The sequence below is a fragment of the Drosophila biarmipes genome, chromosome X (genome assembly GCF_025231255.1).
Source record: "Drosophila biarmipes strain raj3 chromosome X, RU_DBia_V1.1, whole genome shotgun sequence".
In the NCBI taxonomy this organism is placed as follows: domain Eukaryota; kingdom Metazoa; phylum Arthropoda; class Insecta; order Diptera; family Drosophilidae; genus Drosophila; species Drosophila biarmipes.
In genome coordinates, this window is record NC_066611.1 from 8,733,666 (window position 1) to 8,754,644 (window position 20,979).

The window sequence follows — 20,979 nt, forward strand, 5'->3', positions numbered from 1 at the left end:
AAATATCATTGTTATATATGACAAGATAAAGAGATTCTTATACCAAAAAGAAGTACTTAAAAAATGCAGAATATTTTCGTGTGATATATCATTACCACTTTATACATTTTATTACAAATTTTAATCCCAATCATTATACAATAAAAGTTCCATAGTTTAGCTCATTTAATTACAAATTTCTAATAGATTCGCTGTCGCTGCAAATCCATTAATTTCTTTTAAATATAATTACAACTTCTTGACAGCTTATCAATCATAATATTTACTTTGTTTCCACCTTTAATTAACAATCTAGTAGTTGTAATTAATTGATTCTAGCTAAATCCGTATATCACGAAAGGAACCATTAATGGAAATGACTTTTCAATGCACTCGGCATTTCCTTTTTCCATTAAAGTACTTTTTTTTTACAACTTGTATAACTTGGGGAATTAATATTACCTATTTTGAATTGAAAGTTGAATTGCGTAATTTGTACTGTATGTTCATCTTTAATGCACTAGAAATCACTCGAAGCAAGGAATATATGTACATAGTTAGTAGTTAAGGACCAAAGATCAGCCCCAGACTGATTATGATACTCTAAGCATAGCTCCCCTCACACAAAGTTGTGATCCTCCTTGATCATGTCGGCCGCCTTCTCCGCTATTAGGTACACCGGTCCATTCGGATGACCCGAGATCAGGTAGGGCATAATGCTGGCGTCCACCACGCGCAGGTTCTCGATGCCGTGGACCCGCAGACGGGCGTCCACCACCGCCGAGGGATCCGCCCGGGGACCCATCTTGGCCGTTCCCGAGTAGTGGTAGATGGTGAAGGTGAAGTGGCGGGCGTAGCAGGCCCAGTAGGCGCTGCTCCTCCACTTGTACCTCGCGCAAGCGGGGATGCGCTTCTCGAGCAGCCTGGCTCCAATCGCCCTAAAGGCGGGCTTGTCCAACAGGCTCACTGCCTGCTCAATGCCCCGCACCGTGATGTTCAAGTCATAGGGATTGGCAAAGTAGTTGGCATAGATCCGGGGATGCTCCTCGGGATTCCGGCTCTTCAGCTTGATGCGCCCCCGGCTCTTGGCCCGCAGGATCATGGGGAAGATCAGGAAGCCGTTGGCACTCTGGCGTTCCAGCTCCCCGAACATGCTCTCGTAGATGTCCGACTGGATGCCCAGTGCCAGCCGCAGGGCCATGTTCGTTTGCAGCCCACCTCCGACCACGAAGAGCTCCATGTCCGCCCAGCCATCGGGATTCCGCGAGTCGTCCAGGGCGTAAAAGGATATGGCCTCCACGCCGCCGGGTATCCGGAGAACGCCGCGTCCCTGGAGGAACTGCGCCATCGCCTCCACGTTGAACATGTCACTGACCTGCAGGGAAGTCACGTTGCACAGCATGCTCACCGCCGGCGCAATGTGATCCTGGAGGTTGTAGCCCACGGCCAGGTCGGCCAGCGGCTTGATGCCCATCTCGCGGAGATGCTTGGCGGGTCCCACGCCCGAGAGCATCAGCAGCTGCGGCGTGTTGATGGCTCCCGCCGACAGGATGACCTCCCTTCTGGCCAGGATCTTCAGCGATTTGCCGCCCACCCTCACCATCACCCCGAAGGCGGTCTTTGTCTGCGGATCGATGAGCACCTTGGTGACCAGGGCGTTCTTCCTCACATGCAGATTCCGGCGCTTTCCCTTGATGGGATAGAGATAGGCCCTGTTCGAGCTCCATCGCGTCTCATTGTAGATGTTGGCCTGCAGATAGGAGACCCGGATCTGCGACTCCCCGTTGTAGTCGCCACGGGGCAGGCCCGCATCCTGGGAGGCGCGAACGAAGGCGTCGGCAATCTGGGTTTTCGTCTGCGAATAGCTGATCCTCACCGGTCCCTGGCGACCCACCAGGCGCTCCTCGGCATCGGGCACGGAACTTCCCTCGTACTTCCTGAAGTAGGGCAGCAGCTCCTCGTAGCTCCAGCCGGGATTGCCCAGCCTGGCCCAGCGGTCGTAGTCCCTGCGGTTGCCCCTGGTGTACATCATGTAGTTGAGCACCGAGCTGCCGCCCATCACCTTGCCACGCGGCCAGTTGCAGCGCCTGTCGTTCATGGCCAGGCAGTAGCTGTTGGAGGGCTCCGTGCGGTACTTCCAGTTCACCTCGCCCAGCTGCAGGAGGTGCGCCACGATGGGTATGTCCATGGCATAGTTCTCGGGCCCGCCGGCCTCCAGGAGCAGCACGCGCCACTTGGCGTTCTCGGAGAGGCGGGCGGCCAGGGCACAGCCCGCCGTGCCGGCGCCAACCACTATGAAATCATATTTGGCGGCCAGCGCCTGGCCCTCGTCCAGGTTCTCCAGGTCCAGTTGCCGCTGCCCGCGCCGGTAGATCTCCAGCATGTCGAAGACGACGTTGCCCTGGCCCCAGACCAGCGACAGCGCCACCAACCAGAGGCCGAGAACGATTCTGATGTGATTCCGTGGCGAAGTCATTGGAGCGTCATCACCTTGCAGCCGGACTCACTCGACTGCCGCGATCGACTGGCCGGCGAGCCCAGAGCAGAGCCACAGCCCGAGGCTGGGGGAACCGAGCTGAACTGCAACTGCGAGCCAGGGAGGGGGCCCTGCACCGTTGACAATTGCGGCTTTTGGCCCAGTCCATCACCCTAGTTCGGGCCTTCTCGGCCAGAGAGAACGGGGTGATCCGTAGGAGTATCATTTGTGTAGAACACCCCGATCGATCGATCAAAGATCGTAAACATGCCAGCCAAAATGCAGGGGGAATGCGCAAATCAACGCTTCGAGGGGCATCTTAAATTGTGTGCTGCATACAGAAGTCACTTAATAAGGGGTCTGATCTAATAACCATATCGATGGGTTCGAGCGGAAAAAAACTTCGAACTTAATCAAGAGGTGGCAATGAGCACTGTGAGGGCTGCAATTAAAGAATCAGTGTCATAGGATTAGCAGAGTATCGTATTCTAACGATTATATCATCTTACTATAATGGATCTTTTTTAGATCTACTTGAATGATCAATTTTAAAGTGAGTAATGTGGTTATAAACCAATGATATATATATACATATGCCAACAGCATCTTATAATAATGGATAGCTGTAGAAAAGTCAGAGTATTCATTGGAAGACTTATTTAAGATCTCACTGGAACTGCCAAGTCTAAAGAGAGTTTCCTACGTATTAAAACGTAGGGAATATTTGTGAGTGGTGTAATAATGAAATCAGTATTATAGGATAGGTAGGGAATACATACAATGATAAAGAAATAGCATCAGATTGAAAAAATGTATATTTTAAGAAAATCATTTTATTTATGAGGATACTTTTTAAGATCTCACTAGAACTTAAACTGTTAAAGGGAGTATTGTACGTTTTATAAAGAAGGGGAATATTTTCAAGGGGAACCACAGAATATATTTATATCAATAGGAGCATTAAAAAAAATAGATAATCATTAACTTTATAAGGAAACTGTTTTAAGATCTCTTTAGAACTGTGAAGTTTAAAGAGGACATTGTAAGTACTATAAAACAGGGAATATTTTTAAGTGCTGTAAATCAGTACTAAAGGATTAAGAGGGGACCAACAGAATATATACGGATATCAATAGCATCTTATTATAATAATGGATAATTGTGGAAAACCCAGTTCATTCATTGTAGGACTTATTTAAGATCTAAGTAGAACGGTCTAGTACAAAGAGAGTATTAGAGAGCTCTATAGAGCAGGAACTATTTGTGTAAATACTCCATGACGGAACTGGAATAAGTTGATTATCGAAGTGAATTTACCAATAGCTTCTTATCTAAATATATTCACAATATTACGCTTACTTGAGGAATGCATTATGTAAGAGATTCTATGATCGTTAGAACGTTGCTCAACGACATATGGTAATCAATCAGCTAATGAAATCAAGTAAACTATTTATCCGTTAATTTATTGATTTGTTACCAAATAATCGCCGGCAAACGATCGTCAGTAGCTTCTAATTATAGTTCCCAGTAAATGGTGAATGGACTTGGAGGCATGTTGTTTGTTTCTTTATTTTTATTTTTTTTTTTTTTGTTATTTTTGCTTGCCGCATTGTTTAGTGAATAATTTTTATAATTATTTCCGCTTGCATGTGAATTCGTGAGCTTAGAATGGGAGAGCCCAGAGAGTCGATCGGCAGTTTGGCAGACGCCGTGAAAAATGCCAAGATCCCCGGCCCACTCGCGAGTGGAAACTCGGCAACTCGGCAACTTGGCAACGTAAACTTGGCCAGCCGACCGCAACCGTATGACATACTAAAAGAAAACAAAACAAAGCAAAAATAAATTATAAAGCGCTTAATAGTTTTTTGATGCGGTCTCCGCCCCAAATGCCGTCGTTCTGGTGGAGTATGGTTAGTCGAAGGACACTGCCCAGAGATTCCGACTCCAGGATGGCTATATACAGGGCATCATCGACGAATTGCAGTCTCAACAGCAGCTGAGTGGAATACAAATGAGGCTCTCGACGATAAGAACCCTTTGGCAAACATTCTGAGGGCCCCAGGCCATCGAGAACCCAACCGTTGACATTCAAGCCCGGCCGACACGCTGGACACTTTGGAGTCAAGGCTGCCAAAGCACCACGGCTTCCAATTTCGCAATTCGTCTGCGATTCGCGGACCTCAAGTTCGTTGAGCTGCCATTCGATTATGTGCACTGAGAAAATTGGGTATATTAATAATAAAGACAGCAAATTTTCTTATTTCATTATAAATAATATGATGTAATGTAGTGTAACCCTTATAAACTCACCTTTCTGTTTGGTATTTTATTGTCCAAGAGAATATGGTTAGCTGGTATCTTTTCAACTCAAATAGAATAAAATGAAGTAGACAAAAAAAATTTACAATCGGGAAATTTTCGAGAAATTCGGGTATATATAATATATCTTTGTTATACAATTAATATAACTTAATATAGCCTTTGTAAACTCACCTTTTTTTTGATATTTTATTGTCCAAGAGATTATGGTTATCTGGTATATTTTTATCTTTAAATATAATCCAAATCAAGTTGAGAAAAAATGTTTAAGATATGATAATCATTTTGTTATACAATATGATATATTTTTATATAACATTTAAAAACTCAACTTTTTCGGTATTTTATTGTCCATGGGGATATGGTTCCTTGGTATATTTTTAACTTGAATTTAATCCAAATAAAGTAAATGAAAATATGTTTATGACACGATAATCGCGTTAAGGAAATTTAGTTATTATCAGGAAATTTTTTATGATATAATGTAATGATAAAGATATTATTATCAAACTTTTTTTTTTTGTTAGTATTTTATTGTCTGTGGTCTTAACTCAGAAAAGAGAGACAAATTATACCAAATAATATTTTTTCTATTTTTTCCCTTGATTTAAGATAAGTTTTTAAAAAGAGAAAGATACCAAATAAATTACCATGCGATTGATCTATATAGCTGCTAAATAAGCCATTTAGTGACTTGATGGTCCTTTTTCGCCCAGTGCATTCCGCTAACGGCAATTAAAGCTTTGACTCTTACTATCGATAGGTATTGTGCTGGCGCAGAAACAGCAGCAACGACTATTTCTGTTCGCATAAAGTCAAGAATTTAAGCAAACTCGTTGTCTTTGACCGAGTTTCGTAGTTGGCAACTGCTGATTTTGGCCAAGTTGCTCTTTGCGCCGACTGACAATCTGTATTTTGGGGCCTCGACCATGTCTTAAGTGGGGTTTTGACACTCATTGGCTGCTGGCCCATGGCATTCGATCGTGGCAACAGGATGCCAAATCACCTGAGCGAAGGATACCTAGTATATCTTTCAATCATATGCGATTGAAATCTTGCTGATGCAACTGATAGTTGGACAATCTGTCGAATGACTGGCACAAATGTTGACCATAAAAGGTTCTTAAGTTCTTTTCGCCTTTATTTTTGGCTATTAATTGCGTTGCGTTCGATCATCATGACAAGGCAATTCGTTCACTTCCACAAATTTGCATAGACAGTGTTTTAGATGTGGTAATATTTGCAGATTTGATTCCTGATTAAAGCCAAAAACCTGTTTCCAGCGTTTTGTTACATATAAAACAGACAGAAACACGAGTAAATATTTGCGAAAAACAAGAGGCTCGCTGTTGTATGAATGAATCTAGCCAAATCTAGTGGCAAATATCTGCTCAAGGTTTGAATGTTGTGTGTTTTCTTCTAAAATAATATTCAACAATAAAACTTTTCCAACTTTGAAAACGTTTGGTAGTTTGCCTTTTACACTGTGCCTTCTTTAAGTAGCAAGTTTTATGAGCACTTTTGAAGAAGTGGGTGTTTCCTACTTCGACAAGCTACTGTGCACGTTTATTTTCTGCAGATTTATTACAGGTCTTAACATTTTTGTGGTCATTAGAAGGGTACATAGACAAAAGTATCAGTTTCTTGTAAATAAAAAAAAGGCAAGAAAACAATTTTGTTTTTTAAAGTAGTTAAACATATTCCCAAACTTTGCAGAACCTATTTTTTTGTAAAAAGAAGTAAACTCGATTTTATTTAAGAATGTTCATCTTAAGTAGCATATTCCAGAGCAATCAAAATTCAAAATCAAAATAAATAAGACCAGAAACTGTGGGTGAAAATGTCCAGACCGGCTGTAAGGGAACGCAAGCCCAGGATCAGGAGAGCCTCGAGCTCGAAGAGTTCCGACAGTGAGCCGAGTGGTTCGAGGAAATATCTGGCAGGTGTGCTGATAAGCAGGGACTCCAGCGAAACCCTGGGCCTGGAGCCCAGTGCCTCCAGTTTCCAGTATCGCAACTGCAGTCCCTCGGACAATGGCTATGATGCGGGCGCCGACACCGATGATGCCTGCGATGATGGCTTGGATGAGGCCGCACTTATGAACCTGAAGGCCCAAAGGCGAACCTCTCAGACGTTGAACTCCTTTGTCCTCCCGGAACCAATACCATCCCATCGTTTTGGCGGATTCCTCCGTCTGCTGGGCCGCAGTTTGCATCAGTGCTCCATGGGTATAGCCGCCGGCTTGGGATTGAGTCGCCAGCAGGCCGCCTGGTACAAGAACTGCTGGCAAAGTCCGGGCTCCCAGCCAAGGGGTATCCACCTGATGGGTCAGTTCTCCGAGCCCAGTGCGCCTTCAAAGATCCCAGCTAGGCCACGAAGTATTGAGAGTTCCACCACTTTGTAATAAAGAATGGGGAAGTTTATTGTTTAATCGTTAGTAATGTTAGCTTTCTATGCCACTGGAGTCCGCTTAAAGGTTCTGAACGAGATCCCTGTTCATCATAAATAATTTTCTTCCTTTTTGATTACATTTCTTTGTGATTTCCATGATTGGGAACCTCCGCATTTTGCTGTAGGAAGTCAAGCCGAGCATATGAATCAATTATCGAGACTTCCCCCGCCGCAAAGTGGACTCCTAAGCCGCAGCAAATCGATTTCCATTGGTTTGCAGATGATTGACATGACAAAGCAGCACAGAAGTTGAATAACATTTCGATACGATCATAATGCGCATAATTGCTACACGCCAACGCACCTATAGATACAGATACAGCTACGGCCACAGATACAGATACAAATACAGATACAGTCCAAATAGATACACGGCCAGAGTTTGGCCAGATAACATTGTTGTTTGCCAAGCACTAAGCACATTAAAGTGTGCAATTATTTGATCTGAAGTCCACTATTCGGCTCGGTTGTTGTGATCAATGGCCAATTGACTACGTGACGCCAACACTCGGAGCAAAGAAAAAACAGTTGACGAAGTCAGGAAGTTGAGCGTTAATATCTGCCCACTGTGAGGATGGACAGGGGTTCATGGATCGAGATTAGCAAACGGAAGTGCTATAAATAAGTCAATAATTCTTTCTTGGAAAATACCGCCGCTCTTTACAACTAATGGCTTGAACTTTGGTAAATTCCCTTCACCAACTTCCACATGGCTTTATGCAAATCAACGTCTCACTTAACGAAGAACCCCAGCTTGATAGTTCTCGATAATGATATAAACCCAGCACTGAATCATAAAACCCGAAGTCTAGACCAACATTTCCGTGGCTCAAGGTCGACGGCAGTGACTAAGAATTTTTGGTTTGAATTGAAACTTGATTGGCACCTTTGTAACAACTAAAAGAACTGGCTGTTCAGGTCCGTGGGGGCACTCCACGTCGTGTATATGGGTCACTAATCACGAGCCAGGGTCGAGCGATAATAATAACCCAAAGAAACCCCACGAAAATCATGACACTTCCGCTAGAGGAGAAGAATGCTGCCCCATTGCCATGAATATTTATGCTGTAATCCCTTACAATGGGTTATTCTTAGTTTTCCATGATTTATCGAGCATTATTAATATATTTCTTCTCTTTTTTCCTTTACAGGTGAGTGGCTATGCAAATAAGTGAATACCGAACACCGAACACCGAGCAGCGAACAGCGGCCAGAGATCAAGTTCATTGGGTCTGGGTCATCCGCTCGGACACGATGGCTTGTCTAACGGAGATCACAACAGGTTGACTGACCTCTAACTGGAACGGTAACACATCGATCCGGAAGTTATCTGCTCGCCGCTGCAGATGATCCGCAGATACTTCCGCTGGCCAATGACCCACTTTGGCCATTCAATTTTCGCATACGCTTGGGTTTATTGCGTTTTTGGCCGAGAAATCGCCGCAGATTCGTATGCGTGTGGACACCGGTGTCTAGGGCAAATCCGGCGACCCGATCTCGTGGCGAAATTGCACTCGGTCACGTAGACATTGGGGCTCCATTTCGCTTAGCCCGCGCTCTAAACCGCTTGCTTTTGTGGGGGGCGTGGCTGGAATAATTAGCCAACACGAGCCAGAACTTGAAAAACGCAAAGGGTTCGACTAGTTGATACTGCTTTCTTGAGAAATTATTGCCATCTTACAAGAATATATCACATTTGGGGTAAATTCTAGGCATAAAGCATAACAGGGCGTGTACTTTATTTATGGTTTATTTATGAAAGAACTACAAATAACATTAAGAAAAGGTTAAAAAATATGGAAACGTTTTCAAAGCACTTTAAAAATCATTAAATTTTTAAATGTAAAGCTCCCGTGGCGTATACGTAATATTTTTGTATTTATTTAATTCTAAAGAAAATCATAAGGTAATCTATAATTTATTAAAAAACCTGCTTTCATATAAAAGATCTTAGCCCAAAAGCAAAGCCATGACTTAAGCTCGAACCCTATTTTGTTTATAAAAATGAATATATTTCATTTTACATGTTAAACTTAATTCTAAAATGAAACAAAAAGTAATCTATGATTTATTGAAAAGCTCCATTCCCGCATTAGATCTTACCTAAAAAGCGGAGCTACCCAAAGATACCCAATTCAGACCTTGAACTTGCCAGTACCGCTCGTCCATTAAATCGTGTGATTTGTTAACCGCGTTCTCTGTAAATGTGCGCTGAGTCTTAGACATTCTGGTTATTATGCCCGACATCGGCTAATGTGATTATAATCCGCGTTTTTTCGCCGCTCAATTAGAACGAATCGCGGGCCAAGTGGGACAGGGACCGATCACTTAGCACATCTTCGATCCACGTCCGGAAAAAGACATCCGAAGTGATTTTAATTCGAGTTGATTAGACCAAGTTCCGTTGGCCATTTCCGGCTTCCGAGGCTCGCAAGAAAATTGTTCTCCAAGGTTGTGGTTTTGGGGCTGTCAAAAAGATGATTTATAACACTTCGATTGGTGGCTAGTTAATGGCTTTATATTTCGCATGTACGCTTTTCGCGGGGCGTTGCTGCGACAGGTTCAGAACTGGGTTTGTCTGCTGGCAGTTAAATATACATATTTTCTACACAAGAATGTTGCGTGCTGTTGTGTCTTTTTTACTGCCGCGCCCAAATGTTAGGCTATGGTATATAAGTCGAGAGAGGGTAGTCGATACTTAGTCGAATGTACATTTATTCGTGAATTTTTTCACTCTAGGTTGTGTGTACTCAGTTCTCATTCACTGTGTGTGATATATACTATGTATTATAGATAGAAAAGATATATACTTGTAAGTATATATAGTACAAATTTTATTAATGTGTATGAATGTTAATAGTAATTCACTCAGTATATGGCTTTTAAAGATGAGTATTCGAAACACTGGCGTAGAGAGGGGAACCCCTAAAAAATCTACAGAACAAAACTGTTTAGCATACTTTTCAGCACTTTTCTTGCTCTATAGAAACTTTCTATAATTTTTTTTGAAAGTGGGGTGCTAAAACCCAAAGCCCCCAGGAATACGCCAATGCCTCGAATTAATTTTAGCCACAAAATACTTTCAACCACGCGATGAGTCATTCTTCATGCTTTTTATTTCCACCAAAACCAATTTGCTTACCTCATTTCCGTTGCCTGCTTTTTGGCTGTCAGCAAATAACCACCGTTTCGCCATTAATGTTTATGCAAATTTAATTTATTAAATAGAATGTCGTTTAAATAGCGCGTTCATGGGAGTTTCCTATAAATAGTCAAACAATATTAAATTATCTACCTCTAGCTTAGCATAAATAATACATAAACAAAAAAAAATGGAAGAGGATAACAATTACTTAATGTAACTAGGAATACAGCAAAGTTGAGGGTAAGCTTTTAATCTATGACTCGATTTCTGGATTCCGTCTTGCAAAGGATCGTTGCGTGGAGTTTTTGAGGACGTCAGGCGTTGAGATTCAGTGGGGAGTACGAGTTTCGAAAGTTCTCCCCTGGAAAAGTCCTATATTGTATCTTGACTTTTCTGAATGTCAAGTTTAAGTAGCATTCTTTCGCAACTATTTTGTGGACTTTTGATGAAGAAAACTTTTTGGTTTAATCATTGTCTTAATAAAGGTCATATTTAAACCAACAATAGCTTGATGGTTGAGTTCGTTTAGTCTTAGGAGGAGGGAGCTGTTCTAAAGGTTTTAGCTTCTGGTTCCATAGTGGGGCTTTCTAATCATTTTAATGGGCATTACAAGATGCCTTTCTAATCTAAAGAACTTTAGTAGCTTGTAGATAGGTTAGGTACCTTTTTGTAGAAAGATCAGTAGTTATTTTTTGGTGGATTCCATAATGAAGAAAAACTCATGTTCGAATATTGGATAGCTTCTGGTGCCGCAATTTCCTAGGAATTCCTATGGAAGGGTTGAAAAGAAGATAGCTTCTGGTTCCAGTGGAGAATTTTCAGTGAGTTCCTAAGCTTTTGAATCACATCTGGCTTATGTTGAGTCTCCTCTTAACGAAAAGAGTTTCCAGCTCAACCAGTTACTTAGCAATGGCAAACATTTTGTGTTGTTTCTCGTTGTGGACACCCTCTGAGTGTTTAAAGCTAACCGAGCCCTGAGCACAAAATCCGGAGCTAACAAGAGCCCTTCCGTGTCTATATCCCCTCTGGAGGTCACTAACTATCCGCATAGTTGAGTGTGAAGTTGCTGCTGTCGATGTTGCTGATGTTGCTGCTGCTGTTGCTAGTGTTGCTGCTGCTCAGGTGGCTGCTGCTGTTGCCCAAGTTGCTCTCGATGTTGCTCCAGTGGCCAGTGATGTTGCCGCTGTCACTCTGACTGACATTGCCGGTGGGCAGAGTGACGACGCCTTGAATGCTGCTCCCGGCTGGCTCCGCATCTCGTGGACCATGGGCCTGCCGCTTGACTTTGTACTCGGGATTCGTCAGCCAGTCCTCCTTGATGAGATCGGCGCCCTTTTCCGCTATCATGATCACCGGCGCATTGGTGTTGCCGCTGCTAATGGTGGGCATAATGCTGGCATCAATCACTCGCAGCCCCCGCACGCCGTAGACCCGCAGGCGGGGATCCACCACGGCCTCGGGATCCCAGGCGGGTCCCATCTTGGCGGTGCCACAGGGATGATAGATGGTCATCGAAATGGTCCGCACGTGGCACTCCAGATAGGCATCGGACAGGAACTTGTGCTGCTTGCAGTTGGGCAGTGGCTTCCTCCACAGCCTGGAGCCGAACTGCTTGAACACCTGGGCCTCGGCCACGCGCAGCGCTATCTTGGCGCCCTCCACCAGGGTCTTGGCATCCAGCGGATCGTCAAAGTAGTTGGCATGGATCAGGGGATAGTGGAAGGGATTGGCCGAGCGCAGCTTCACCGAACCCCGCGACCTGGGCCGCAGGAGCAGCGGCATTATCGTCCAGCTGTCCTTGTTGGCTATGGGATGGTACACCTCCTGGTACACCGACTCCTTCAGGCCCAGCACCTTCTTCACCCGCGCTCCATTGTCCGAGTTGATGGAGGCCGGTGCCATATGGAACTGGATGTCCGGCCAGTCGAGGCTGCGATTCGAGTAGGGTGTGTGGACGAAGGCCAGGCCCTCGACGCCTCCCAACGTGGTCATGGGTCCCCGCTCGCGCAGCACGTACTGAAAGGTCACGGCCGTGGGATTGAAGCGATCCTGGACAATGGCCACGGGCTTGTCCACCAGGAAGGTGAGTCCGCCCATGCCCACGTGGTCCTGCATGTTCTCACCCACGGGCAGGTCCTGCAAGACGCGGATGCCATGCTTCTCCAGATGCTTGCGTGGTCCCAGGCCGGAGAGCATCATCAGCTGGGGTGTATTGATGGCCCCCGCCGAGAGGATGACCTCCCTCCTGGCTGCTATCCTGTAGACCTTGCCGTGCTTCACAAACTCCACCGCCTGGGCCCTCATGGTGCCGGGTTCGATGATGATGCGCGTGACATGGGAGTTCATCGAGAGGTGGAAGTTCTTGCGCGATCGTATGGGTCGCAGGAAGGCCTTGGCCGTGGAGCACCTGGAGCCGCGTCGAATGGTGCCCTGGGCGATCATGAAGCCCGCCTGCTGGGCGCCATTAATGTCCCGATTCTCGTAGCCCATCTGAGTGCCGGCCTCCACAAAGGCGGCCACCAGGGGCGAGTGCCAGGGCGACTCCTGGACCGTGAGCAGACCTCCGCGACTGTGGTACTTGTTGTTCGCCAGGTAGGGATTGCGATTGTCCTCCGACTTCTTGAAGTACCGCAGCACATGGTCGTAGTCCCAGCCGGGATTGCCCAGCGAGGCCCAGTGGTCGTAGTCGTTCCGGTTGCCGCGCACATAGAGCATGTAGTTGAGCACCGAGCTGCCGCCCAGGACGCGACCTCGCGGCCAGTTGCAGCGGTTGTTCTGCATGCCCAGGCAGGCCTTCGTCGAGGGCTCCGTCTTGTAGGCCCAGTCCAGTTTGCTCAGCTGCAGGTAGGCCGCCAGCGAGGGCACATCCGAGATCTCGTTTTCATCGGGACCGGCCTCGATCAGCAGCACTTTCCATTTTCGCACCTCGCTCAGCCGATTGGCCACCACCGCGCCCGCCGAGCCGCTGCCCACCACTATGAAGTCGTACTCGGGAAAGAGATTCAGCTGGTCCAGGGGCCTCGACTCGGGGTCCACGGCGTCGTAGCGGTAGTATGTGATGGCGGCCAGCATGAGGGGTATCAGCCAGAGGCCCGTGGTCACCACGCCGAAGGTGGACTTGATCACGGTGGTTATGAAGAGGAGGTTCAGCACCATCTTGAGGCAGGGGCTTCTTCTGCAGAGCTGGCTGTGACTATCCCCTGGTGGGTGTGACTTTCTGGATCCTTGATTCTGCGGGCTTTTTATGTTAAAACTCTAGAATTTAGCAACTGCCTCACATAATCCACCCAAATATCTACTGCTTAGCCAACCAAAGAGTGCTATTATTGCTTGCCCAACCCTTGCATGTTCTGGCTGTTGAAAGCCTACAAGATTGACCAACTTCGATCTGATTTGCCTAACTGCCTCTGCGAATGCACTCGGTTGCAACAGCTGTTTGCATTGCACTAATCCCAGGCCACAGACCACTCGAACCCACGTATTTCCCGACCAATTTTGGATGGTAACGCTGCGACGGCGACCTTGACGTCGTTGATGTGGAGGCCCATAGCGACAAAGGGGGGATTGTTAGCGGCTTTTCATTTTGGCCCATAATGTGAGCCACGTAGAGGCAACCATCTTTCGTTTGTTTGTCTTTCAAAGCGTCTTTCGTCGGCCGTTTTTTCGGTTGGATTACAACAAAGCTCGCACTCTTGTTGTACTGCGATCCACTGACGTAACCGGTGGACCTATGGCTTTTTTCCCCCCATTTGTATTTTTGGATTTTTGGGGTATTCGTAATTGGCGTGCTCGATTGGGCAAAGCCATACGAAATGGGTTTCGTTTCATTTCGATTGTATGGCGGGCATTTCTTGTGTCTGATCCGCGCTGAGCCGGGGGCTCAGGCCCAGATGGGGACTCTATGGAGCTGTTCGCACTTGGCTGTTGTGGTGTCCACAGTTGTTGTGGAGTTGTTATCGAGCGGGTGTTGAAATATCCAACGGCATTTAGCGCCCGTCTATCCAGTTTACAAATAAGAGAGGGGCTTCTTTGGGGGTGGATTGCACCGCGTTTGTTTTGGAGGAGTGGTGGGTGGGAAACCCACCATTTACATGCCTGGCATAATGAGTGTGAGATACACATGGAGAGACGGACGGACCGACAGGTGAAGGGATGCCCGGGGGCGCCGGGAAAAAATAAAAGTGACAGGCGAAAGACTGGGAAGTACTGACCACTTCTTTCGAGTGATTAACGATACCTTGGTCTCAGTACAAAATCGATACAAGTTCATTTACTTTTCTATAGTTAAACAACAGATACAATTTCCCTGTAAAGAATTCTGATTAAAACGATTTTAAACTAAACTGTTAAAATTATTTTTAAATGCCTTGAAAACCTTATTAGAATAATAATAATAGATAAATATATTTTCAAGTGTTTTAGAATAGTTTTCTCTAGTTATAGAAACATTACATCGCGACCATTATTTTTAGTGCCTTGTTGAATGTGTTAAGAAACTGCCACTAAATACTTTTTTATTACAAAAGGTTGACACCAGTTTTTATCACCTAATCACTTATCACTTATAAAGCAGGTTTTACCATGCCCATATGCAAATGTAGGTGTGTTCTACGGGGCTTCTTGTGATAGCCTGTGTTGAAACCCGGTCACTCTGACATAATCGATTTCAATGTCGATTTCTTATCACTTCAATTGCCAGCCGCGAAACCCGCTCTCTCGGTGGCCAAGTGAAAGGCCGGTGGACTGGCGAGTGAGACTGGGCCAACCACAAAAGCAGGTGGCTATCAAAGTGAACCTTTCCTGGCGCCGATGCAGATGCAGATACTCGGACGCGGATTCGGATGCGGATTCGGATTCGGTATCTCGATCCGAAAAGTGGAGGCTGCGGACCCATTTCTTCGACAGTGTTTTTCTGCTTTTCTTAGGGTTCGCTTTTTATTTTTGTGCTTTGTTTTGTGCGAAAAACCTCGCGGGGCAGCAGTAACAAAAATTGTTGTAAAAATGTCGAAAAAAGTTGCACGAAATTGGGTCAGCAGCGACAGCAAACGAGTTTACTTAGCGGCTCCGGGACCAGGTAAACCTGTTGGCCCGGCCCGGAGTGTTCATCCTCCCCTCCCCAAGCTAGCCTCCTATTGACATGCGTCATTATTGCTGTTTTTAGGCCCGAGCCAAAAATTAACAACAACAGCTCTTTCCAAAATAATAGTAATAAATATTAGCAGGGGTCTGATAAATAATTAAAATTGAATTTAATATATTTTAAATATTTTATAACAGTTGAGAAAATTTTACCATTTGAAGTTCGCTTATATTATATTTTAAGGTTTCTTTTGAAAAAACTATAAAATATACTGTGAAAATATTAGAAATATACCCCATATTCTTTTGCAGATATTCTTCTCTTTCTATAAATCAAAAAACAATCTTATTTAAATTATACATTTTAAAAGACAATGCTAAAGATTGTTAAATGCAAACACGTCAGTTTAACACTCGCTAACATATATTTATATCCTCACAGAGCGAAATATAAGAGCACATTGTTCTTGAATTGAGAAAATTTCATAATAAAAAACGTGTTTAGATTTTTGAGTTTGCTGTTCTCAATTTTAAAACTAATTAATGAATAGAGTTTATGTAACAACGTTGAGAAAAGAGTGGTAGTTTATTTGGTGCGATAAGAAATAAAATTAAGAAATTTTAAGAAAATTTCCAACTTAAAAACACGTTTTAAATCAGATGAGAACGTCCGAATTTTCTCTGTGCTACATATTTCTTATTTTTTTTTACCAAAAACATTAACTAGTATTATGAGCCCAGCTGTCTCCAGATTGTTGTGCATATAATGGCTTATAAGCCAATTAGGCTTCCTGTCCGGCCAAAGGCCATGATCACTGAGCGCTGATCACTTCCCCGGCTTCGGGTTTTTGTTTGCTTTGCCACTCTTGGCACCCACGCATCCAAGCACTCTATCACGGTGATTGAGACAATTAAAGTGATTTGCTGCCGATTTTGTGCGCTAATTTGGTGTAAACAAACGCAGCCATCAGTCAGTCACCCAGTCACTTGGCCACTCGACATCGCGGCGAAGTCGTTGGGTTCATGATTACAATGTCAGGCGGTGTCACTTCGAGTCATGCGGAGTCAGTCACCTTGGCCAGCAGGTGCCAGAGCCACTTGCCGGCTGGATTCTTCGGCGCGGCATTGTGTCAATGACTTGACTTGGCCCACAGCTACATCCCCATTGCCGCCTAACAGTATTCAAATGGTGCAATTAATTAATTATAGTACTCGTGGCTGAGTAAAGTGTTTTAATCACCTAGCGGCAAATTTCATTTAGCTGCAACAACACCCAGGGAAATGCCTGCTTCTGCTGCAGGTGCACAGCCAGAAATATTAATATGTATTTAAATTCGCTTTTAATTATAGATACCTTTATGGGTGTGTTTATTATAAAGGAAGTGAAATAGCTTTGTTTATTATAAGGAAAATAAAATGCAGACAATCTGAACTTCAACTTATTGTAATAAAACATTATATATCCTGGTTTATTCAAGTGTACTTGTATGTGGCTAGTTGCTTGCTACTGGTGCGTGCCAAATGTTAATTAAAACTATGCACTGCCGATTAAGCCAACAAATCTAATAAAACACAGATATTTACGACTTTTGGTGGATTGCCTAAAAAGTTGCATTTCATAAAATGTTGCTGTTCAGTTGCTACAAAAGATGAAGTGCACTTTAACCAAAGATTTGGTAACTCCATTACTCAAGGAAATTTAAGGAAATTCGTCATTCAAAACTATACATTTTTAATGTCTTGAAGTCTTTAGAGAATTTCGAATTATTTTTTATTATAACAAAATAAGCTTCATTTTATAATGTACATTGTACGAAGATGTTGAAACTCAATTGCTTAGGCAAATTTTTAATGAGTTTGTCTTTTAAAATTATAAATTACTAATGCTTTAAAGTTTTTAGAGAATTTATATATAGTTTTACTATAACAAAAGTGGATGCATTTTCATTATGAAATTATTATTATTAATAAGTATTCATATTGTGTAAACATTTTTTTCGCTCAAGGATAAATTTCACAATATTTTTATAATTAGAAAAAAGGCTTGATTTATTATTACAACTATCTATCTTCACATAATATGCTTCTGCAAATGACTTTAATGAACTATAATGACTGCTTTTAATTAGGTAGCTTGGAAAAACCTCCTTTCAAAAACCTCCTTTCAAAAACCTCCTTTCAAAAACCTCCTTTTAACCCAGTGCGTGCTGGCGAAACCCATTAGGCCCCCGAAATGATGTTGCTGCTGTTATCGGAGATGTTGCTGCTGTGCTCTGTTGTTGCTGCTGCTGCTGCTGTGCGCCGAAGTTATGCGAAAGGGGCGTGGCCGCCGTCTCCCTACGCCTCATTTCTTTTCAATGTAAATGCAAATTTCTTTTATGTCTACACGAGGGCATAATGCTCATGGAGAAACAGTTGTTGCTGCTGCTGCTGCTGCTGCTGCAGATGTTGCTGCCAGTTGATGCCGCAAAGACAAATCTTTCTATTGTCTTTGGCGTTGCAAAAAGGCAGAAAAAGAAAGAGTTACAGCAGCAACATCGTCACAATGACAATCCCCAGCGACCGTTAGTGCTGCTGCCGTGCCTGCAACATATAGCCTACTTATCAAAGCCCCTCTTTCTCCATGGCTAATGTTTTTCGTATCTCTTTTTTATGTGTTATCTCGAACGTATTTCATAGTTTTCATAGTGCGGCTGTTTTGGTTTGTACGTTTTGTGGGTGGATTGTGCAAATGAAAAAGGCAAAAACTATGCACTTGAGTGCACTTTGCTTCGAACTCTTGGTACTTCGCTTTTTTTTATTTTATTTTTTTTTGGTAACCGGCAACAGGTGTTTTCGAAATTCACTTCACTTGTCTGGCTTACTTGCGATTCTCAGCCCACGTAGCCTGGCACTTTTGGCACATCGATCACAACAACGGCGTCACGGGATCCTGGGGTTGTGTTTCAAAAAACAAAAAAAATGGGATATATATCTGTGTATATCGGTGTCGATCGAGGTTTTCAACCGCTGCCTGCGTCTGCGCGGCTGCGTTGCACGAAGTCAACTGAACGATCCGTTTGCCGCGAAATTCCGACAAGCCAGTGGCGAGCGCAAAAACAACAGCCACACAGCTATTGCATACTACACTGGCCTACAAAGAATAGTTTGAAAATGATCGAGGTGGGAAGATGGTGGTTCCCGTGAGAGTTGGACCCCGAGAACACAATAAAGAAGTTAGAATTCATTTTTTTATAGTTTTTGTTAAAACATTCTTTAGTATCTCCAAATTTATTTCTCGAGTTTCAACTATAATCTCCTAAAAACAAACCAAACAGCCATATTTAGAAAAGTCCATTGTGAAATAGATTTAATTTTAGCTTCAGTATTGACCAACGTAGGTGTCTTATATTTTTCCTTTATTCAGTGTTGTAAAAGGTTATTTTTACGTTTTGGGAATTATCGATAAAAACAAATAAATATTTTAGAAAAACAAATACCTGCTTTTTCACAACGTTCAGTTTTTTTTGAATAAATAATATTGTTAATGTAACTCTTATATGTTTATTTGATTAAATAGTTTAAAATTGATTAAAACCTAAACAAATATTGGCTGTAAACTAGTGTTATTGGCACATCGAACAAGTTGGATGGCCAACAAGTTCGAAGCTCTGATAACGGTATGAAGACGAAGATGCGGTCATTAAGCCAACAAAAGCAGAAGGTCAAATCTCAGGGAAAAGGAGGGAGAGAAGTGGGTTGGTAATTGGGTCTAAACGACCGAATTATATGGGTTACCTATTTCAAATGTGATTGATAACCTGAAGTTTTGAAGGAAAAATTTGAGTTTTGAGAATGGATACTAAAAAATATTTATTAATTGATTACAAAAAATAAAAAAAAAAAGTGGAAAAGACTAAATTAATAATCGTTATGCTAAGTTTATGCTTCAATTTCTACTAGCTGACTGATTTTTTCATAAGTCAGGGAAACCTTAACCCTTAAGACTCCAGAGGCCCATTTCACTTTCTTTTTCTTTCTTTAATATGACTTTAGAATCTATTTTGAATTTATACCACCTAAAAAGATTTCATTTTTAATAAAATAGTAAAAATAATTTTTAAAAAATAAAGTTTAATTTCCAATATGAATCAGAAATTGATATAATTTAGAACAGCAAATGATCTTCAAAAATTATATTACAAAACAAAGTGAGTTGTTATTAATATTTTAATAAAATTTGTTAGCACTAAGCGGAGTCCTAAAAAAATGACTTCCTCATGACTACTTTAGTAATAATAACCATTCAACTAATGAGGTTTAGAAATGTGGTTAGAGACTTCCGCTCATTAAGCCCCATTTCGAAGGATTTATCCATTCCTTGGGAGATCTTGTGCGGCCGGAGGTTCTCTCCGCCTGAATGACCGCATTCCTGGAATGCCAAACTCAGCAGAAAAGTGCCAGGCCAAAAGTGCCGGGCGAAAAATGGTCAAATGAAGTTATTAACCCATAAACATGGCTGAGAAAAATCTGTGTGTTTGGTTTTGTTTTTGCCTCGCCCGCGAGAAATCTCTTTGGCAATTGGCTGGCACAACCTGGCTGGCTGTGTTTTGTCAACGGGTATAATTTATGTAATCATGAGCCAAAAAAGCTCAAAAAAACAGCACAGCTACGGTAAAGAGCAACAACATGATTTAGGTAAGCTGTTGAAATATTTCACTGCCTTCTCTTTCCCATTTCGCTTCGTTTCTCGGCTCGCCGTTTTTGTGTGCTGGGTGTTAAAGTGCAATTAGAGCTCAGGGAAGAGGGATCCGTGTGTACATTATACATAAAGAGGGGCCTAGGGCCAGGAGGAGGAGCCATTGGAATAAGCTGGCCGAAAAGGGAACGTGGCGATTTTAAATAGCAACGCCCTCGAAAAAATGCAACTCATAGAAGAAAGGCTACCTTTTGCAGGGCAACCCTCGAATGCCCTTGCGAAGTTGGGATCAAAAGAATCAATTATATATCCTAAGAATGTAATAGGAAATTTGTAAATATTTTTGAATAGTTTTCTTGTTTAAACCAAAAAATTTGTGTAATTTTTAAGATACTTCATTAAAATATTTATCAAGGAGTCGAAAATTAATTTAACTAAAAACAAACATTTCATTTCAATAGTTCTAAAATATCTTTTCATAATCCTAATTATCGATTGATAATTCCAAAACCTCAATCGATAATTTCAAAACATTGATCGATAATTTTAAAACATCAATCGATAATTCTTAAATACAAAAAACAATTGTATTTTTTTTCTAGTACGTTACATTTTTTCATAATGAGACATTTTTAATGAAATGTTAATAGTGCATTGTGATCCCATCGAAAGGTATACCCTTTTCAAGGGTATCTCGAAACTTTCGCTTGGGCTAAAACCTCCTTAAAGTCAATTTGATCTGTTTTTTCTCGGATGCCAAGAGGGGGTGTGCATTTTAAGTGCACCATCTGGCGAAAGGCTCTCCGCCGAGTAAGAGCTCGAATTAAAAGGGCAACAAGTGGCTTTAAC

The 20,979-nt window shown here is 42.9% G+C and overlaps 4 protein-coding genes across 9 annotated transcripts in view; 2 read left to right on the top strand and 2 right to left on the bottom strand.

Annotated features, from left to right (window-relative positions):
- LOC108025906 (flotillin-2) overlaps window positions 1-20,979 on the top strand; it is a 102,317-nt gene that overhangs the window by 15,619 nt on the left and 65,719 nt on the right. The gene's annotated exons all lie outside the window — the stretch shown is intronic.
- Window positions 469-2,517, bottom strand: LOC108025889 (glucose dehydrogenase [FAD, quinone]). The gene has a single exon (XM_017096570.3). It carries the CDS (start codon window positions 2,453-2,455, stop codon window positions 599-601), a length of 1,857 nt encoding a protein of 618 aa, XP_016952059.1. The 5' UTR covers window positions 2,456-2,517; the 3' UTR covers window positions 469-598.
- Window positions 6,543-7,214, top strand: LOC122818660 (uncharacterized). Its single transcript, XM_044093559.2, has one exon. It carries the CDS (start codon window positions 6,618-6,620, stop codon window positions 7,179-7,181), a length of 564 nt encoding a protein of 187 aa, XP_043949494.1. The 5' UTR covers window positions 6,543-6,617; the 3' UTR covers window positions 7,182-7,214.
- On the bottom strand, window positions 10,424-13,615 carry LOC108025814 (glucose dehydrogenase [FAD, quinone]). The gene has a single exon (XM_017096466.3). The coding sequence runs from the start codon at window positions 13,527-13,529 to the stop codon at window positions 11,409-11,411; it is 2,121 nt and encodes a 706-aa protein (XP_016951955.1). The 5' UTR covers window positions 13,530-13,615; the 3' UTR covers window positions 10,424-11,408.

Coding starts and splice junctions, on each gene's coding strand:
- LOC108025889 (XM_017096570.3), bottom strand. CDS start 2,455: ATGACTTCGCCACGGAATCACATCAGAATCGTTCTCGGCCTCTGGTTG.
- LOC108025814 (XM_017096466.3), bottom strand. CDS start 13,529: ATGGTGCTGAACCTCCTCTTCATAACCACCGTGATCAAGTCCACCTTC.
- LOC122818660 (XM_044093559.2), top strand. CDS start 6,618: ATGTCCAGACCGGCTGTAAGGGAACGCAAGCCCAGGATCAGGAGAGCC.